The 13,491-nt window shown below is 49.0% G+C and overlaps 6 protein-coding genes across 6 annotated transcripts; 3 read left to right on the top strand and 3 right to left on the bottom strand.

Annotated features, from left to right (window-relative positions):
- Positions 1-3,316: 3,316 nt before the first annotated feature.
- On the bottom strand, positions 3,317-5,187 carry J3D65DRAFT_616242 (2-oxoacid dehydrogenase acyltransferase). Its single transcript, XM_066799428.1, has 4 exons — positions 4,290-5,187; positions 3,764-4,216; positions 3,651-3,705; positions 3,317-3,590 (listed from the first exon to the last, which is right to left on the bottom strand). Exons 1-4 carry the CDS (start codon positions 4,866-4,868, stop codon positions 3,406-3,408), a joined length of 1,272 nt encoding a protein of 423 aa, XP_066657636.1. The 5' UTR covers positions 4,869-5,187; the 3' UTR covers positions 3,317-3,405.
- Positions 5,188-5,279: 92 nt separating this feature from the next.
- On the top strand, positions 5,280-6,442 carry J3D65DRAFT_249828 (uncharacterized protein). Its single transcript, XM_066794788.1, has 4 exons — positions 5,280-5,487; positions 5,538-5,670; positions 5,725-5,803; positions 5,852-6,442. Exons 1-4 carry the CDS (start codon positions 5,465-5,467, stop codon positions 5,995-5,997), a joined length of 381 nt encoding a protein of 126 aa, XP_066657635.1. The 5' UTR covers positions 5,280-5,464; the 3' UTR covers positions 5,998-6,442.
- Positions 6,443-6,505: 63 nt separating this feature from the next.
- Positions 6,506-7,412, bottom strand: J3D65DRAFT_616234 (histone H2A). The gene is made up of 4 exons (XM_066799427.1): positions 7,193-7,412; positions 7,049-7,137; positions 6,791-6,994; positions 6,506-6,737 (listed from the first exon to the last, which is right to left on the bottom strand). Exons 1-4 carry the CDS (start codon positions 7,246-7,248, stop codon positions 6,679-6,681), a joined length of 408 nt encoding a protein of 135 aa, XP_066657634.1. The 5' UTR covers positions 7,249-7,412; the 3' UTR covers positions 6,506-6,678.
- Positions 7,413-7,659: 247 nt separating this feature from the next.
- Positions 7,660-8,629, top strand: J3D65DRAFT_616230 (histone-fold-containing protein). The gene is made up of 4 exons (XM_066799426.1): positions 7,660-7,934; positions 7,997-8,068; positions 8,137-8,224; positions 8,278-8,629. The coding sequence occupies exons 1-4, from the start codon at positions 7,769-7,771 to the stop codon at positions 8,366-8,368; spliced, it is 417 nt and encodes a 138-aa protein (XP_066657633.1). The 5' UTR covers positions 7,660-7,768; the 3' UTR covers positions 8,369-8,629.
- On the bottom strand, positions 8,613-10,735 carry J3D65DRAFT_616228 (uncharacterized protein). Its single transcript, XM_066799425.1, has 4 exons — positions 9,845-10,735; positions 9,627-9,795; positions 9,349-9,576; positions 8,613-9,290 (listed from the first exon to the last, which is right to left on the bottom strand). Exons 1-4 carry the CDS (start codon positions 10,644-10,646, stop codon positions 8,915-8,917), a joined length of 1,575 nt encoding a protein of 524 aa, XP_066657632.1. The 5' UTR covers positions 10,647-10,735; the 3' UTR covers positions 8,613-8,914.
- Positions 10,736-10,878: 143 nt separating this feature from the next.
- Positions 10,879-13,292, top strand: J3D65DRAFT_585029 (uncharacterized protein; the record flags this gene model as incomplete). Its single annotated transcript, XM_066797746.1, has 3 exons — positions 10,879-11,063; positions 11,119-12,101; positions 12,162-13,292. Exons 1-3 carry the CDS (start codon positions 10,961-10,963, stop codon positions 13,290-13,292), a joined length of 2,217 nt encoding a protein of 738 aa, XP_066657631.1. The 5' UTR covers positions 10,879-10,960.
- Positions 13,293-13,491: the final 199 nt, after the last annotated feature.

The following is a 13,491-nucleotide window of genomic DNA, read 5'->3' as shown; positions in this document are numbered from 1 at the left end:
GACAGTAAACTAGTAGTAATGTAGCATAATATACTAGTTAGTAGCAGGCTATATAGCTGTAGATGATAAACCTTATACAATAACTAATAATACTAATTAAGTAGAACCTAATACTATAGTATACTATAGGTAAAGTAATAAGCCTATAGCTATTCCTAGCTAAATAAGTAAAGCCTAGCCTAACTAAGTCTTTATATAAGTGTCCTCCTCTATAATTATATTAGTCAGCAAGATGGGACGATAAAGTAGTAAAACCTAGATATATAATGCTACTTAATAGCCTAGATAATAATTAGTAACGGTTAGAGATAGAATTAAAGTTCACTTACCTTAGGACTCTATATAATAGTCCTTATAGATACTACTAGCCAAAACAGCCCTCTAAGTAAGCAGCAACTACAATAGATTATAAATAACGCCGCGCGATAATAACTTAATACTATAACTCTAGTATAATAGTAATAAGTCCTAATAGACTAGACTATAACAAGTAGTAGATATATTAAGTACATAGTAGCTAGGAATATCTACTTTACTATTAGTAGGGTATAAATTATTTAAATTATTAGAACCTTTATATATAATAGTTAGTTTACTAGATCATGGCTAAATTAGACTAGGGTAATAATATACTTTAATAGGGAGCTTTAGATATAGCTAAGTAAGATAGCAACCTTCTATAGGTCGCGCAGTAAAAGAGATAGTAATAGAAAGAGATAGTATAGTAGTAGACCTAGACTAATAATTATACTTTATAACTATATAGAATGCTTAAATTACTAAATCACTACTATTATATATTATAAGTCTGCACCTATATAAGCGCCTATAGCTACTAATTCCTATAATTTTAGCTTCTCTTTAGGGGGGGCATGTTACAATAGGTATATATATACCTATATAAGTACTAGGGCCAGTATAGATAAACCTGGTATTATATAGTTATAAGAAGCACAAGCCTCACCTTAGGCAGCAGCCTACTACAGCTCAGGCTAAAACCTACAGGCTAGTACTAGCTACTACAGCCTAGCACCAGCTACTACAGCCCTAGGCAGATACCACACAACAGCCTATTAATACCTCACCTTTACAACTCACCTAACAATAACTAAGGACCCTTATATAAAGGACAAGAGGTAGAATAGTATAAAGGAAGGACTAGGAAATATATAAGTAGTAAGTATCTTTTATATTTTATTCTTTTAACTTATTAGATTTAATTAAGATATATATATATTCTCTAGTAGTTTACCTTTAGCCCTTACCTATATAATAAGAAATCTACAAGTCGTAATAGTAAATAACTTATATATAAGCTACCTATATATCTAGAGTTAATAAGGACCTAAACTAGCTTTAGTAGTTTATTAGGATATATATAAATATATATAGTATAAGAGTATTAAGAAGGACTAGTAACTCTATTCTCTAATTATATTAAATAACTAATAGCTATCTTATAGGTAGTACCTCTTATAGTAGTTTTATAGGAGGCTACTTATTTCCTAATTCTAGTTTATTACTAGACTCTATACTAGTAATTTTACCTATATCTTCTATATCTATAAAGTCCTCCTAGACCTCCTCTATACTAGTAGCTATATAAGTATAAATTAGCTAGTAACCTATAAGGTCTATATATAGGTAATCCTTAATCTAGTACTTAGGACTACTATAGTACTAATAGCTATAGTTATCTAGTATAGCTATTTACTCCTACTTAATACTACTAGTATTACTAATAGCTAGTATTACTTAGTAGGAGGGCCTAATTAGTAAGGCTAAGGTATAGATTATACCCTAGTAGTAGCCTATTAGCTATAGAATAGATAATAGCTTAGCCTAGCTAATATTAGTAGCCTAGTCTAAGACCTATAGTAGCTTACTATAGCTAGCTATAATATTAGTAATAGTAATATTATAGAATAGCTTATAGAGCTTATAGATTAGCTAGTCCTTAGCTATATAGCTATCCTAGCTAGCTTAATAAGCTAATATATAGAATATATATAATAATATCTTAAAAACTACCCTAGTACCTAAAACTAAGTCTATAGTAGTAAGCTAAGTAATAGTATAGCTCTACTAATCTTTAATACTATATAGGCTATCTAATAAGGTCTAGATAGTCTTAGGGTTATTACTATTATCCTTATTATTATTATTATTATTATTATTAATAGTAATAGTAGCTAAAGCAGCCTTACTAGCTAGGTAAGAGTAAATATATATATCCTTAGCTATATTATCCTAATACTAGCTACTATTAAATAATAGCTTATCCTTAATACTACTATACTATATATAATAGTCCTTAGGTAAGCTAATACTAGACTAGTACTTAGGATTAGTAAATTAGTACTAGACCTTATAGCCTAGTATATTACCCCTATTATAAATTACCTATATAAGCCCTAGGACCTACTCCTAGAGCTATTAAGTTATTAGTACTATAGTAATAGTAGGTAGTTTATTATTATTACCCTAGGGGATGATAGGTTAGCTAGATAATAGGCTAGTAGTAGATAACTACTAGCTAGCTATTAGTATAGATTAAGGAGTAACTAATAGTACTATACTATTAGTAGACTAGCTACTCTTAGCTATTATATAGGTTATTAACTATATAATATAATAAGATATTATATCTCTATTACTAATAGGACTATCTTAGCCTAGAATCCTACTTATATACCTTACTTAAGACTATAGACTATAAAATAATAATACCTAGTACTTCTAGTATATCTAAAACTATAGTATTTTATCCTAATACCTTATAGGGCGTGATTAAAGTAAGAAAACTTATTAGTAAGGGATAGATAATAAGTCTTATCCTCTTATAAGTAGTAAGAGACTTATTAATAGTATTATAGTACCTAGTAGAGTAAATTAATATAGACTACTAATAATTAATAAGTAAGGAGTAAGAGTAGTTATTATATAGCCTATATAGAATAACTATCTACTCTCTAGCTAGCTAGAAATAGCTAGTATATATATAAGTAGTAAATACTAAGTGCTAAATACTATAAAATATAACTTATATATACTATAGTGTATATAATAAAAAACTACTCTTACTTCTTATCTATTAATTATTAGTAGTCTATAAGACCTACTCTACTAGGTACTATTAAACTACTCTATATTATAATTATTAATAATTAGCTAAATATCTTATCTACTTAGTATTAATTACTACTATATAATATATATATATCTTCTTATATAGTTATATTCTATTAGTATAGAATTTAAACTCTTACTAGTAGATAAAAAGTTTTTTTTTTTAAGTTAATTTATAAATTTTAAATGCATTTATTAGGCTTAGGAAATTTATACATCTATAGAAAACCTACCCACCAGGACTATCTAGGATTGATTACTATGCTTCCTACGAGCTCAAGCGATGAGCATGCGGCGAGGGTCCTCGATGTACTCCTTAATCTTGACCAAGAAAGTGACAGCCTCCCTACCGTCAAGGAGACGGTGGTCATAGGTGAGCGCTAGGTACATCATGGGGCGGATTTCCACCTTTCCATTGACCGCAATGGGCCTCTGCTTGATGGCGTGCAGGCCAAGGACAGCTACACGTGCATCGCGTCAGATTTGCAGGATTTCCGAATCTAGATATATGGGGGACTTACCAGTTTGAGGCAGGTTGATGATCGGAGTGCCATACAGAGAACCAAACACGCCACCCTAGAGTAAAGTCAGCTCAACACACCCGAGGAGGGGATCAATCATCGTTTAAACGTACGTTGCTGATGGTGAAAGTGCCGCCAGCCATGTCCTCGAGAGTCAGCTTGCCGTCCCGTGCCTTCTTGCCCAACTCTGCAATCTCCTTCTCGATACCGACCATGTCCCTAGTCTCCGCGTTGCGCACAACGGGAGTGACAAGACCCTTCTCAGTCGCCACAGCAACGCTGATGTCAACGTAGTCGCGGTACACAATGGTGTCTCCGCCATTGGGACCCTCGATCGAGGCGTTGACCGCGGGTACGTCCCTCATGGCCAAAACGCAAGCCTGGGAGAACGCGCTCATGAAGCCGAGCTTGACGCCCTTCTTGTCGAGCACCTCGTCCTTGTAGAGCTTCCTGAACTCCATCAACGAGGACATGTCGACTTCATTGAAGGTGGTCAACGAGGCCGCAGTGTTTTGCGACTGCTTCAAGCGCTCGGCGATACGGAGACGCATGCGGTTCATCTTGACCTGTACAGAAGAAAGATCAGTACACAACGGGCCCTGGAAGGACATTCCCGAAGCTCCGTGTTTCCAAACTTACACGACGCTCGCCGCGGGAGCCGTAGGGCGATTCGGTCTTGGACTCCTCCTTGGGGGGAGTAGGCTTCGATTCCTGAGGCTTTGGCTTGGGCTTGGATTCTTGCGCCGGGGGCTCTGGCTTCTTGGCCTCCTCCGCGGGCTTTGGCTTTTCTTGCTTGCTCTCCTCCGCGGGCTTGCCCTGATCCGCAGGCGCAGGCTCCTTGGGCTCCTCCTTTGCCTTTTCCTCCTTGGGCGGGGCACCGCCAGCCTCGAGCTTGAGCAGATCCTGGCCCACGGTAACAGTGTCCTCCTCATTGACGAGCAGCTCGGCAATGGTGCCGGCTTCGGGCGCGTTGACGGACACGTCGATCTTGTCCGTCTCGATGGTCGCGATTTCCTCGTCAGCCTCGACGTAGTCGCCAACCTTCTTGTTGAACTGCTTCAGGGTACCCTCGGTAATGGACTCGGCCATTTCGGGGACCTTGACAATCTGCGAGGCATAGGTGCGATACTGGGGGAAAAGGGCCAGCGGCAGACGATGCGAACGGCGAGGGTAGGTGACGGCAAACTTGGCCGAGGTAGCGAGGACGCGGCGGAACATGGTGAAGAGGCGAAGATGTTTTTCTCGCGGCAAACTGCGCAGCAACTTGGGCAATGGCGGGGTCAGCAGTGACAGGCTGAATGCAAAACGACGAGTTGAGCGGATCCAAGGCTACCCCAATAGCCACAACGATCGGGATGGGAGATGTCGGAGAGGAGAGGGGGAGGGGGGAAGGGGAAGAGGAGGGGAAAGTTGAAGAAGCAGAGGCTCAAGTTGACACTTGCGGCGTCGTGAAGAGAAGACAGTGACGGAAGCAGACCCGCTCGTTTGTGCTCAAGGGCCTGTCAGCGCCGAGGGATTTCCAGCGCGAATAATGTAATTGCCGGTTCTACCCGATGACAGGAGCTGCGGCACCGGCCACAAGAAACAAGGCCGTCCGAGCGGCGTGGATTTATGTCGGGCCGGCTACATGTACCGTACCGTACTGGTACCTTACTCCAGCGGCTACCCCGGCACTGAGGTGCGGGCCACGCGGGACAGCCAGGACAGGACGCCAATCACTGGAGCCCCAACATCAGCACCTCCACCATCGCCATCATCACCACCACCAACCTCCGCGATTCGGCCGCCCCCCGCTCCCGTCTCGCACAAGCACAATGGCCTCCAAATCCGCCGTTTGGTTCGCAATGCGCCTCGCGCTCTTGGCCATCTCCGCTGACACGCCATCAGCTCCCTCTACCGCCGCTCCTTGAAGCTGTCCCTTAGCTGGGCGGTGCATCGGCACCTCTGGAGAGGACAGGCCCTCTACATTCGCTCCCTATTCGAAGACAAGAAGACCGTGTCGGACCCTCGACTGATCAAGGTGATACATTCCCAATTGGGTCATTGCGCAGCTTCTCTGACCATTTGTTCGTAGGACTTGCTCAAGGAAACCGAGGACCTTCTCGAGCACTGGAAGCACCCGGATCCATACGTCCCACCCACGGCGCCTGGCGGTGAGGCTGCCTGCACCGGATCCAAGTACTCGTACTCACGTCTCACAGGCTCAAAATACGAACGCAATGTCCCTGCTCCAATCCTGGACCGTAAGCCAATCGACCCTTTGCCCTGGATACGCGCGCTCATCAGACAACAGCTCCCCCGAAGATGGAACTTTGAGAAGCTCCTGACCAAGTTCAGGGTCGGTTGATAGACTTGGCGACGAAGACGAGAGAGGCACGGGATTGTTTCTGTTGGCACTTCAATGAGCGTTATATTACAAGAGCGTATGGAAGCCCATCAACAGCATTTTGGGCATCATTCCATCATCCCAGGAGAAATGCCGAGAGTTGAGAGCGACGCGCTAGAGTTTGGCACAACAAGCCCGACCGACCACCACAGGCGGCCCTGTCGCGACTGTTGCGTAGAATCCACCCAACCCATCCAACGCCCAAGTACTTGCTTGTAGTGGATACTACCCCGGATTTCAGAGATCAGATCCAATCCCCCAGCTTTTGCGACGCGTCGAGTGCGCAAATTAGAACCACATCGTTCATAATGAGCCGCACGATTTCCTCGGTTTTACTGACGTACTGCTAGCGAGAAATGCTGGCTCCACCGATTGTCGTCAAGTCCCCATTTCAAAGTGTTGCTGTGGGGATCCGGGGTCATTTGCGTCAAAGAGTGCCACTGATTGCAGGTCGAGAAATTGGGTGAAGTGTTAACTCGTGATATTTCATCCAGAACCGTGGATGTAATGTACAGCAAACTGCCCTATTGCAGTCCTCAGAGCCGTAGCCGTGAAACCCAGAACCCATGCCGAAACCCCATAGTCATAAGAAACCACCGTACCCGCGCCTGAAAAAGCAGATCAGAACGTGATGGAAAGCGCTTAAAGCTCCTGGCTGGGACCGCCCTTGCCGGGCTTGGCCGTCTTCTTGGGCAGCAGGTCTGGAAACAGTCAGTACGGAAAATGGCGAAAAGACAGGCCGGAGAGGACGCACTCTGGTGAATGTTGGGCAGAACACCACCCTGGGCGATGGTGACGTGGCCGAGAAGCTTGTTCAACTCCTCATCGTTGCGGATGGCAAGCTGAAGGTGACGGGGGATGATACGGGTCTTCTTGTTGTCACGGGCAGCGTTGCCAGCCAGCTCGAGGATTTCAGCAGCGAGGTACTCGAGGACGGCAGCGAGGTAGACGGGAGCGCCTGAAGGCCAAGTCAGAATTTGAAACCAGCGACGACGGGAGATGGAACACGTACCGGCACCGACACGCTGGGCGTAGTTGCCCTTCCTCAAGAGACGGTGGACACGGCCGACGGGGAACGCGAGACCGGCCTTGGAGGAGCGCCTGGAAGAATCAGGTCAGAAGGAGAGCGAGGATGGAGACGCGTCGGGCGACGTACGACTGCGCGTTGGACTTGGAGCCGCTGGCCTTGCCGCCGGACTTGCCACCAGTCATTTTTGCGGTTGGGAAGTTGGGGATTGGGGTTTGTGGGGAAGTGGAAGAAGAGTGGAGCGGATAGCTGGCGATGGAGCGGCGACGGGCGTGGGTGGTTGCGAGAGACGGGTGGGAGGGAAGAGGACGGCGATGGGTTGGCGGGCGCGGACAGACCTTATATGATGGGCTCGCAATCACGAATCACAGGCGCGCGAGAGGGCGACTCGGCCGGGCGACGGCGACCACTTGCGCAGGGCGCACTGGCCCGGATGCAGCCTGTCAGCGGCTTGAAGCGGAATAGCGTTATAGCGCCGGCTGCCCGACAGGCCGCAGACGCGACTGGGTCGCTGCGCCCGCCCGATCACTCGCCCGCCTTTAAAGACACGCCCGCCCGCGCGACGACGCCGTCACCTCTGTTTCTCTTCCATCCACCCACCACCCCGTACTGCTATACCACTGCCGCCGCTCGCCGCTACCTTTGCAAGCCTTTCAGCTTATCGTCTGCTTCTCCCGACCCAATCAACCACTCCAATCCGCAAAAATGCCCCCCAAGGCCCAGAAGACTCCCACCACCGGCGGCAAGGCCCCCGCTGGCAAGGCTCCTGCTGAGAAGAAGGAGGCCGGCAAGAAGACTGCCGCTCCCTCTGGCGACAAGAAGAAGCGCACCAAGTCCAGGAAGGAGACCTACTCCTCCTACATCTACAAGGGTGAGATCCGACGCGTCCGCTTTCGCGATTTGACTCGATTCTGACGCGTTTTTGCAATCTAGTCCTCAAGCAGGTCCATCCCGACACTGGTATCTCCAACCGTGCCATGTCCATCCTCAACTCCTTCGTCAACGGTACGTGTCAACTTCGCGTCTCGAACGCCATTTTTTGTTTTGGACTCCCACGCTGATGCGAAATGTAGACATTTTCGAGCGCGTCGCCACCGAAGCTTCCAAGCTTGCCGCTTACAACAAGAAGTCCACCATCTCGTCCCGCGAGATCCAGACCTCGTACGTCGCACACATCCTTCCAATCCACCCAGCTCGCGCTAACCCCATTCCAGCGTCAGGTTGATCCTGCCCGGTGAGCTGGCCAAGCACGCCGTCTCTGAGGGTACCAAGGCCGTCACCAAGTACTCTTCGTCGACCAAATAAGCGGCTTTCTTCGGATCTGGTGTTACTCGATGGATGGAAATCGGTGATGATCCCTGATTTGATCTCTTCAGGGCGGGTTGGTTTCGGGGACGGTGTTCACGGTTTCTTTTAATGCGATCATGGGATGGCTTGCTTCATTTTCAAGCCCGGTATTCACACAGGCTTTACGGACTCATGGATTTCAGATATCACTCGCGCTGTACATTACGCTCCTCGGAGACAAACAGTCCGAAAGGAATCGGTACTTCACAACTTCTGCTTCATATCACTTCTTGTGTTTGTGGATTCGGGTGACACTGATTTGACAGGCTTCTTGGGAATCTACTGACCCGGCTTGCCGTTTTCAACCCGCTTCGGCGATGATTCGCTGAGGCCAGATTTCAGCGCCAACCAGCGGTATCAGCCACGAATAGCAAACCACATGCGCAATCACGTCGAGCTGCACGACGAACCTTGGGACACGGGTTTCGATTCCCTCCATTTCTGAGTCGGCGACGGTGGTATACTAAATTCAAAACCAAGAACGCCAAACGCAAAAGTCTTCGCTCACTGCAAACCCCCGTCTTCGTCATCGAATGCTTCTACTTCGTCGATGGCGCCCTCCCGCTCTTGGCCACCGTGGATGACTGGCTCCGAATCGGCAACATGAATGACCGGTTTGCCGTGCACCTCAGTCACGGCCTTTCTCCAGCTGCTCCAGTCCGATTCGTCTCGAATCAGAAATGCAATCAACATCGACGGATCCATCTCCTTGATGTGGAGCCGCCGCAGGCGCCGCGTGTGGCATGAGTCAATGTCTTCAGCGGTGTATTTGGAAACATCGGAATGCAGGGGCAAAAAAGGTCGGGTATTGTGAGGATCCAAGTAAAAGAAGTGCGAGTCCTGGGTGCCAACGAAATAATGAGATGCCGACGGTCGACCACTGCAATCTGTCAGTAACGCATCGCTGCCGAAAAGAAGCTGGCAAAATGGCAAAATACCCGGCTATGCCAATCGACTGAGAAAGCTGCAATGATGCTTTGAGAGCCTCCCAGTAAACGGGAGTTACACGATCAATGCCAAGTCGGATGCCAACGAGGACTAGCGTGGGCTGAAAGACGCCGTTGCTGTCCTTTGCTATTCTCATGAGACTGTCTTCGTACACGTCTGAGCCGTCGCCGGTAATGTAAACTCTAAGACCGGCTTCGGCGTAGTTGTCGGTCAAGGCTCTGCAATCATTAGACATCTGGGTATGTTTCCCAACAAGGGTGCTGCTTACTGTATGCATCTTGCAGTTGCGGAGGGACCGAACCATTCTCCGGGATGCTTGCCGCAGGCCGCGGCGCCATGCTCTACAAACTTGTGGATGGAAAAGGGAGCCTTTGGATCGTCTGCAAATAAGGAAAGCAGAGGGCGTTCATCCTCTAATGCTTGCCCTCGGCGCCAGTCTAGGTGATATGGTCAGACATGACTTTATCTACGGAGTGAGTCCCATACCTCTGCCGAGCTTGAGTACTTGTAGAGCGTTGGCCAGTAGACTTTGCCCTGATCTAATCATGCAACCCCAGCCAGTATCGGAGGAAAATCCAGACTGGTTGGTCAACTGGCTCTTCAGACGCACGCTAAAGCTCATAGAGGCTGCCGCCTTGGGGTCCTGCGACTTTGGAATGGGGTCGAAGTTGGAGCGGTACGTGAGCCAGATTCGGGCCTCGAAATCATCCAAGAATTGAGGAGGCCAGCTTCCGGCGGCGTCTGCATCCTGAGCGTCGGCACTTTGCACGACAACGCCCTCATCGCTGCTGTTTCGGCTTGTGGCATCGTCGCCGACTGACCGTGATGATGTCGTAGAACCATGCGAAGTCGAAAGTGCCGATGGGGCTGTTTGCGCGGGTTCCTCGAGTGGGGGTTGCGAGGCACTTGGCTTCGAGTCGTAGCGCCTCCCCAGACACCAGATGGGGGCGTCGTCGTCGTTTGTTGGGATGGGGTCCCAGAAGTACTGGACGATGCGCTTGCTGTAGCGGCCGAGGTCGTTGGCCATGGTGAGGTGGGTGAGGCTCTTCAACAGGGTGGCATACCAGCCAAAAGGCGATAGGCGCAAGAGGAGGTGAAGGAGTGGAAGCTGCAATAGGGTGGCAGGAAGAATGGTTGTCACTGCGATGGAAGCGGAGGTGGTGGAGGTGGACAAGGCGGCGAGGTGCCGGGGGACAGCTGACCCCGGACACTGGTCGTCGTCGTCGTCCGGGCTGCGGCTCGCCGTTCGACGGGCCAGCGCGGGGTGGACAAACATGCGGCTCGCCATCTTAGATGAAGACGTGGAAGAAGTCAGCTCTTTTTTTGATTCAACGCTTCAACATCTCCCAACAAGGAACCAGCGTCCATGGCGAGAATAGTCAACAGCCAGTGACGCGTGAGCAGTTCGTCAAATGCTTTTGCAAGGTGCAAGGTGCGCCGAGTCAGGCGTGCCCTTATCGATACGCACTGGCTTGAGCCATGACGACCTCGTCTTCCCGCCGCCCGCTTCAACATCTCCCTGCTCCACTCCATCAAGCACCGCTCGACTTTGCCCATTCCAATTCTTCGCATAGCAGTCCACGCTCACGCCTATCCTTGGACATGGCTAAGCGCGGACGAAGAGGTGGAGGACCACCCCGAGGGTCCAGCCGTTCCAGAGGAAATCTCAGAAATTCATACGTACCGCCTTCTACTGCCGCCAATGGTCTGCCCTCTATGACTTAAAGTCTCAGTGTCTTTCGTACTGACATCTATTCCAGCCGGCTCATTTTCTATGAGAGATGTCGCTCGCAATACAGAGACCCGCGGTCGCGATCGCATGTGGGCCACCGAAGCTTCAATTCGCCACAGGCCTGTTACCTTTGTTAGCGGAGGACACCTGGCTGGCTCCTTGCCCGAAAAGACGACCGTACAAGAAAATGATTCACTCTCCGATGCAGTTGCGCGTTCAGAGAATGCGATGGCTCAAATGAAGCTCGGCGCAAACGAACCGGCAAAAGCGCCCCCGGAGCATGAAGACTCAGCACCAGCACTAGCACCCCCGGTTTCTCTATTTTTCGAGGACACAAATGGCTCCAACACCACAATTAAAACTGGCCTGCCGCCTCCAGTCATTCGTAGTCCTTCACCGACGCCGTCCGACTCTAGCGAAGAAGTTGTCCTTTTCAAAGGTCGCAACCAAGTCCGCACCATCGCGGATCCCGTTCAAAGTAACACTCCGGCCATCAACACTCCTGCAGCATCGACAAACGAATCATCCTCAGGTGCTATACCAAACAAAGAAAAGGCCAAGAAGCCGGTCAAGAGATGGAACTCAAGAGTGGCGTCGGATGATGAAGCAATCGCCGACTATCTCGAGAACATTAGGGCCCAAGAGAACGATGTGTCCGATGAGGATCAGTATGTCATCGCATCCATCAATCGCAGGCCATTGGGAGAAGGCGACGGTGGCGACTGGTTCGTAGAGTCGTCTGCAGAGTCGGCCGGCATTCAGGAGAATGTTCTGCCGAACCCCCACAAGAGCGACTGGGACTCACCTGACTTGCAAGACTTTGATCAGCTAAGTACCTCTTCTGAGATGATTGGAAAAATCGCTCGAGTTCTTCGAAAGAGAGAACGTTCGAGTGGCATCCAATACCTGGTCGTGTTTGAAAAGACGACAGATGACGAAGCCCGGTGGATATCCGTGGACAGCGTTACCGAGGAAGATGACAAGCTGGTGGTCACGGCTTATGAAGAGAATGTGAAGAACATCAAATTAGGAAACGAGACCAGTGACGACAGCTGGTCGGATGCAAGCGAGGAAGAGGAGGACGAGGACGAGGATGAGGACGAGGATGAGGACGATGACGACGACGACGACGACGACGACGAAACCGAATTCGAGGATGAAGCGGACCTCATCGAGAGACGTATTGAGAAGATGAGCGATGAGCATATCGCAAGACTCCTCGCAAAGCAAGAAGAGCTCGGCTTGGGAGCAGACGACCTCTGTCTATTCGATGGCGTCGACGCCGACGACGCCGACGATGGAGACGATGTGGAAGAGCAGCTCGAGGCCATGCTTCGTTCGTCTAGGAGGAAGGACACCAAGGGAAAGCGCAAAGATCATTTCCCATCTGCAAGCCTCATGGCTGATGTTCTCGACCAAGACCCTTACAACGGCTTCGATGTCATGGACTGGGAACGTCCCAGCCTCAGGAAGAAACAAAAGGGCAAAAAGGCCAACCTGCCTTTCGAGCTCTCCGACGATGAACTGGCTCTCAATCTAAAGTCCACTTGGGAGAAAGACCGGGAGCGCAAGCGGAACCGCAAGCAGGAACGCGAAGAACTTCGTGCTCAAGGCCTCTTGGGCAAGAAGAACAAATTCAAGCCGGACTTGAGCGCCAAGTACGATTCAGGAATGACCTTCGAGGAAATCAGGGACGAACTGCGTGTGTTCCTAGGCTCTTCGGCCCAAAGCCGACCGTTCCCTCCCATGGACAAACATCAGCGCGCGATTCTTCACCAAATCGGGTCTGCTTTGAACTTGAATTCCAAGTCCGTCGGATCAGGAAACAAGCGTTTCACGACCCTGGTCAAGACTTCGCGGACGGTACCAATGAACGACTATGCCTTCTCAAAGATCACCTCCAGGTTCCAACGTCGCTTCCTCCCCCGCGGCGACAAAGGTGGTGCGGGCAAAAGGGCAGGCCGTGGTGGAGGAGGAGCTGGCGGTGGCGGTGGCGGTGGCGGGAAGTACGGAGCTGCTTCGTATCGTGACGGTGAAGTCGTGGGTGCGTCTGCGCCTGAGATTGGTTCTGAAAACAAGGGCCGCGCCATGCTGGAAAAGATGGGCTGGAGTGCTGGCATGGGTCTGGGAGCGGTCGACAACAAGGGCATTCTCCAGCCGGTGATGCACGTCGTGAAGACGTCCAAGACTGGTCTTGGATGAGCTCTCACATTTAGTTTTCTCCACACTTGCTGGTCTTGGCCTTATTCCTTTTCCTCCCCTTTTCTCTCTCTCCCTCTCTCTCTCTTCCGAGAAGCTTGTGGCCTAGAAGCATTTTCTCGCGCGAGCATGGTCACTTTCTTTCTGCTCGTAGAGTTTCAGTCTCAAGTCTCTTTTATTTCATGTTCTTCATAGAGCGGTG

Source organism: Phyllosticta citribraziliensis (assembly GCF_038025025.1).
Source record: "Phyllosticta citribraziliensis strain CPC 17464 chromosome Unknown J3D65scaffold_3, whole genome shotgun sequence".
Taxonomy (NCBI): domain Eukaryota; kingdom Fungi; phylum Ascomycota; class Dothideomycetes; order Botryosphaeriales; family Phyllostictaceae; genus Phyllosticta; species Phyllosticta citribraziliensis.
The sequence above is the reverse complement of the archived record's forward strand: the minus strand, read 5'-3'. Positions and strand labels throughout refer to the sequence as shown.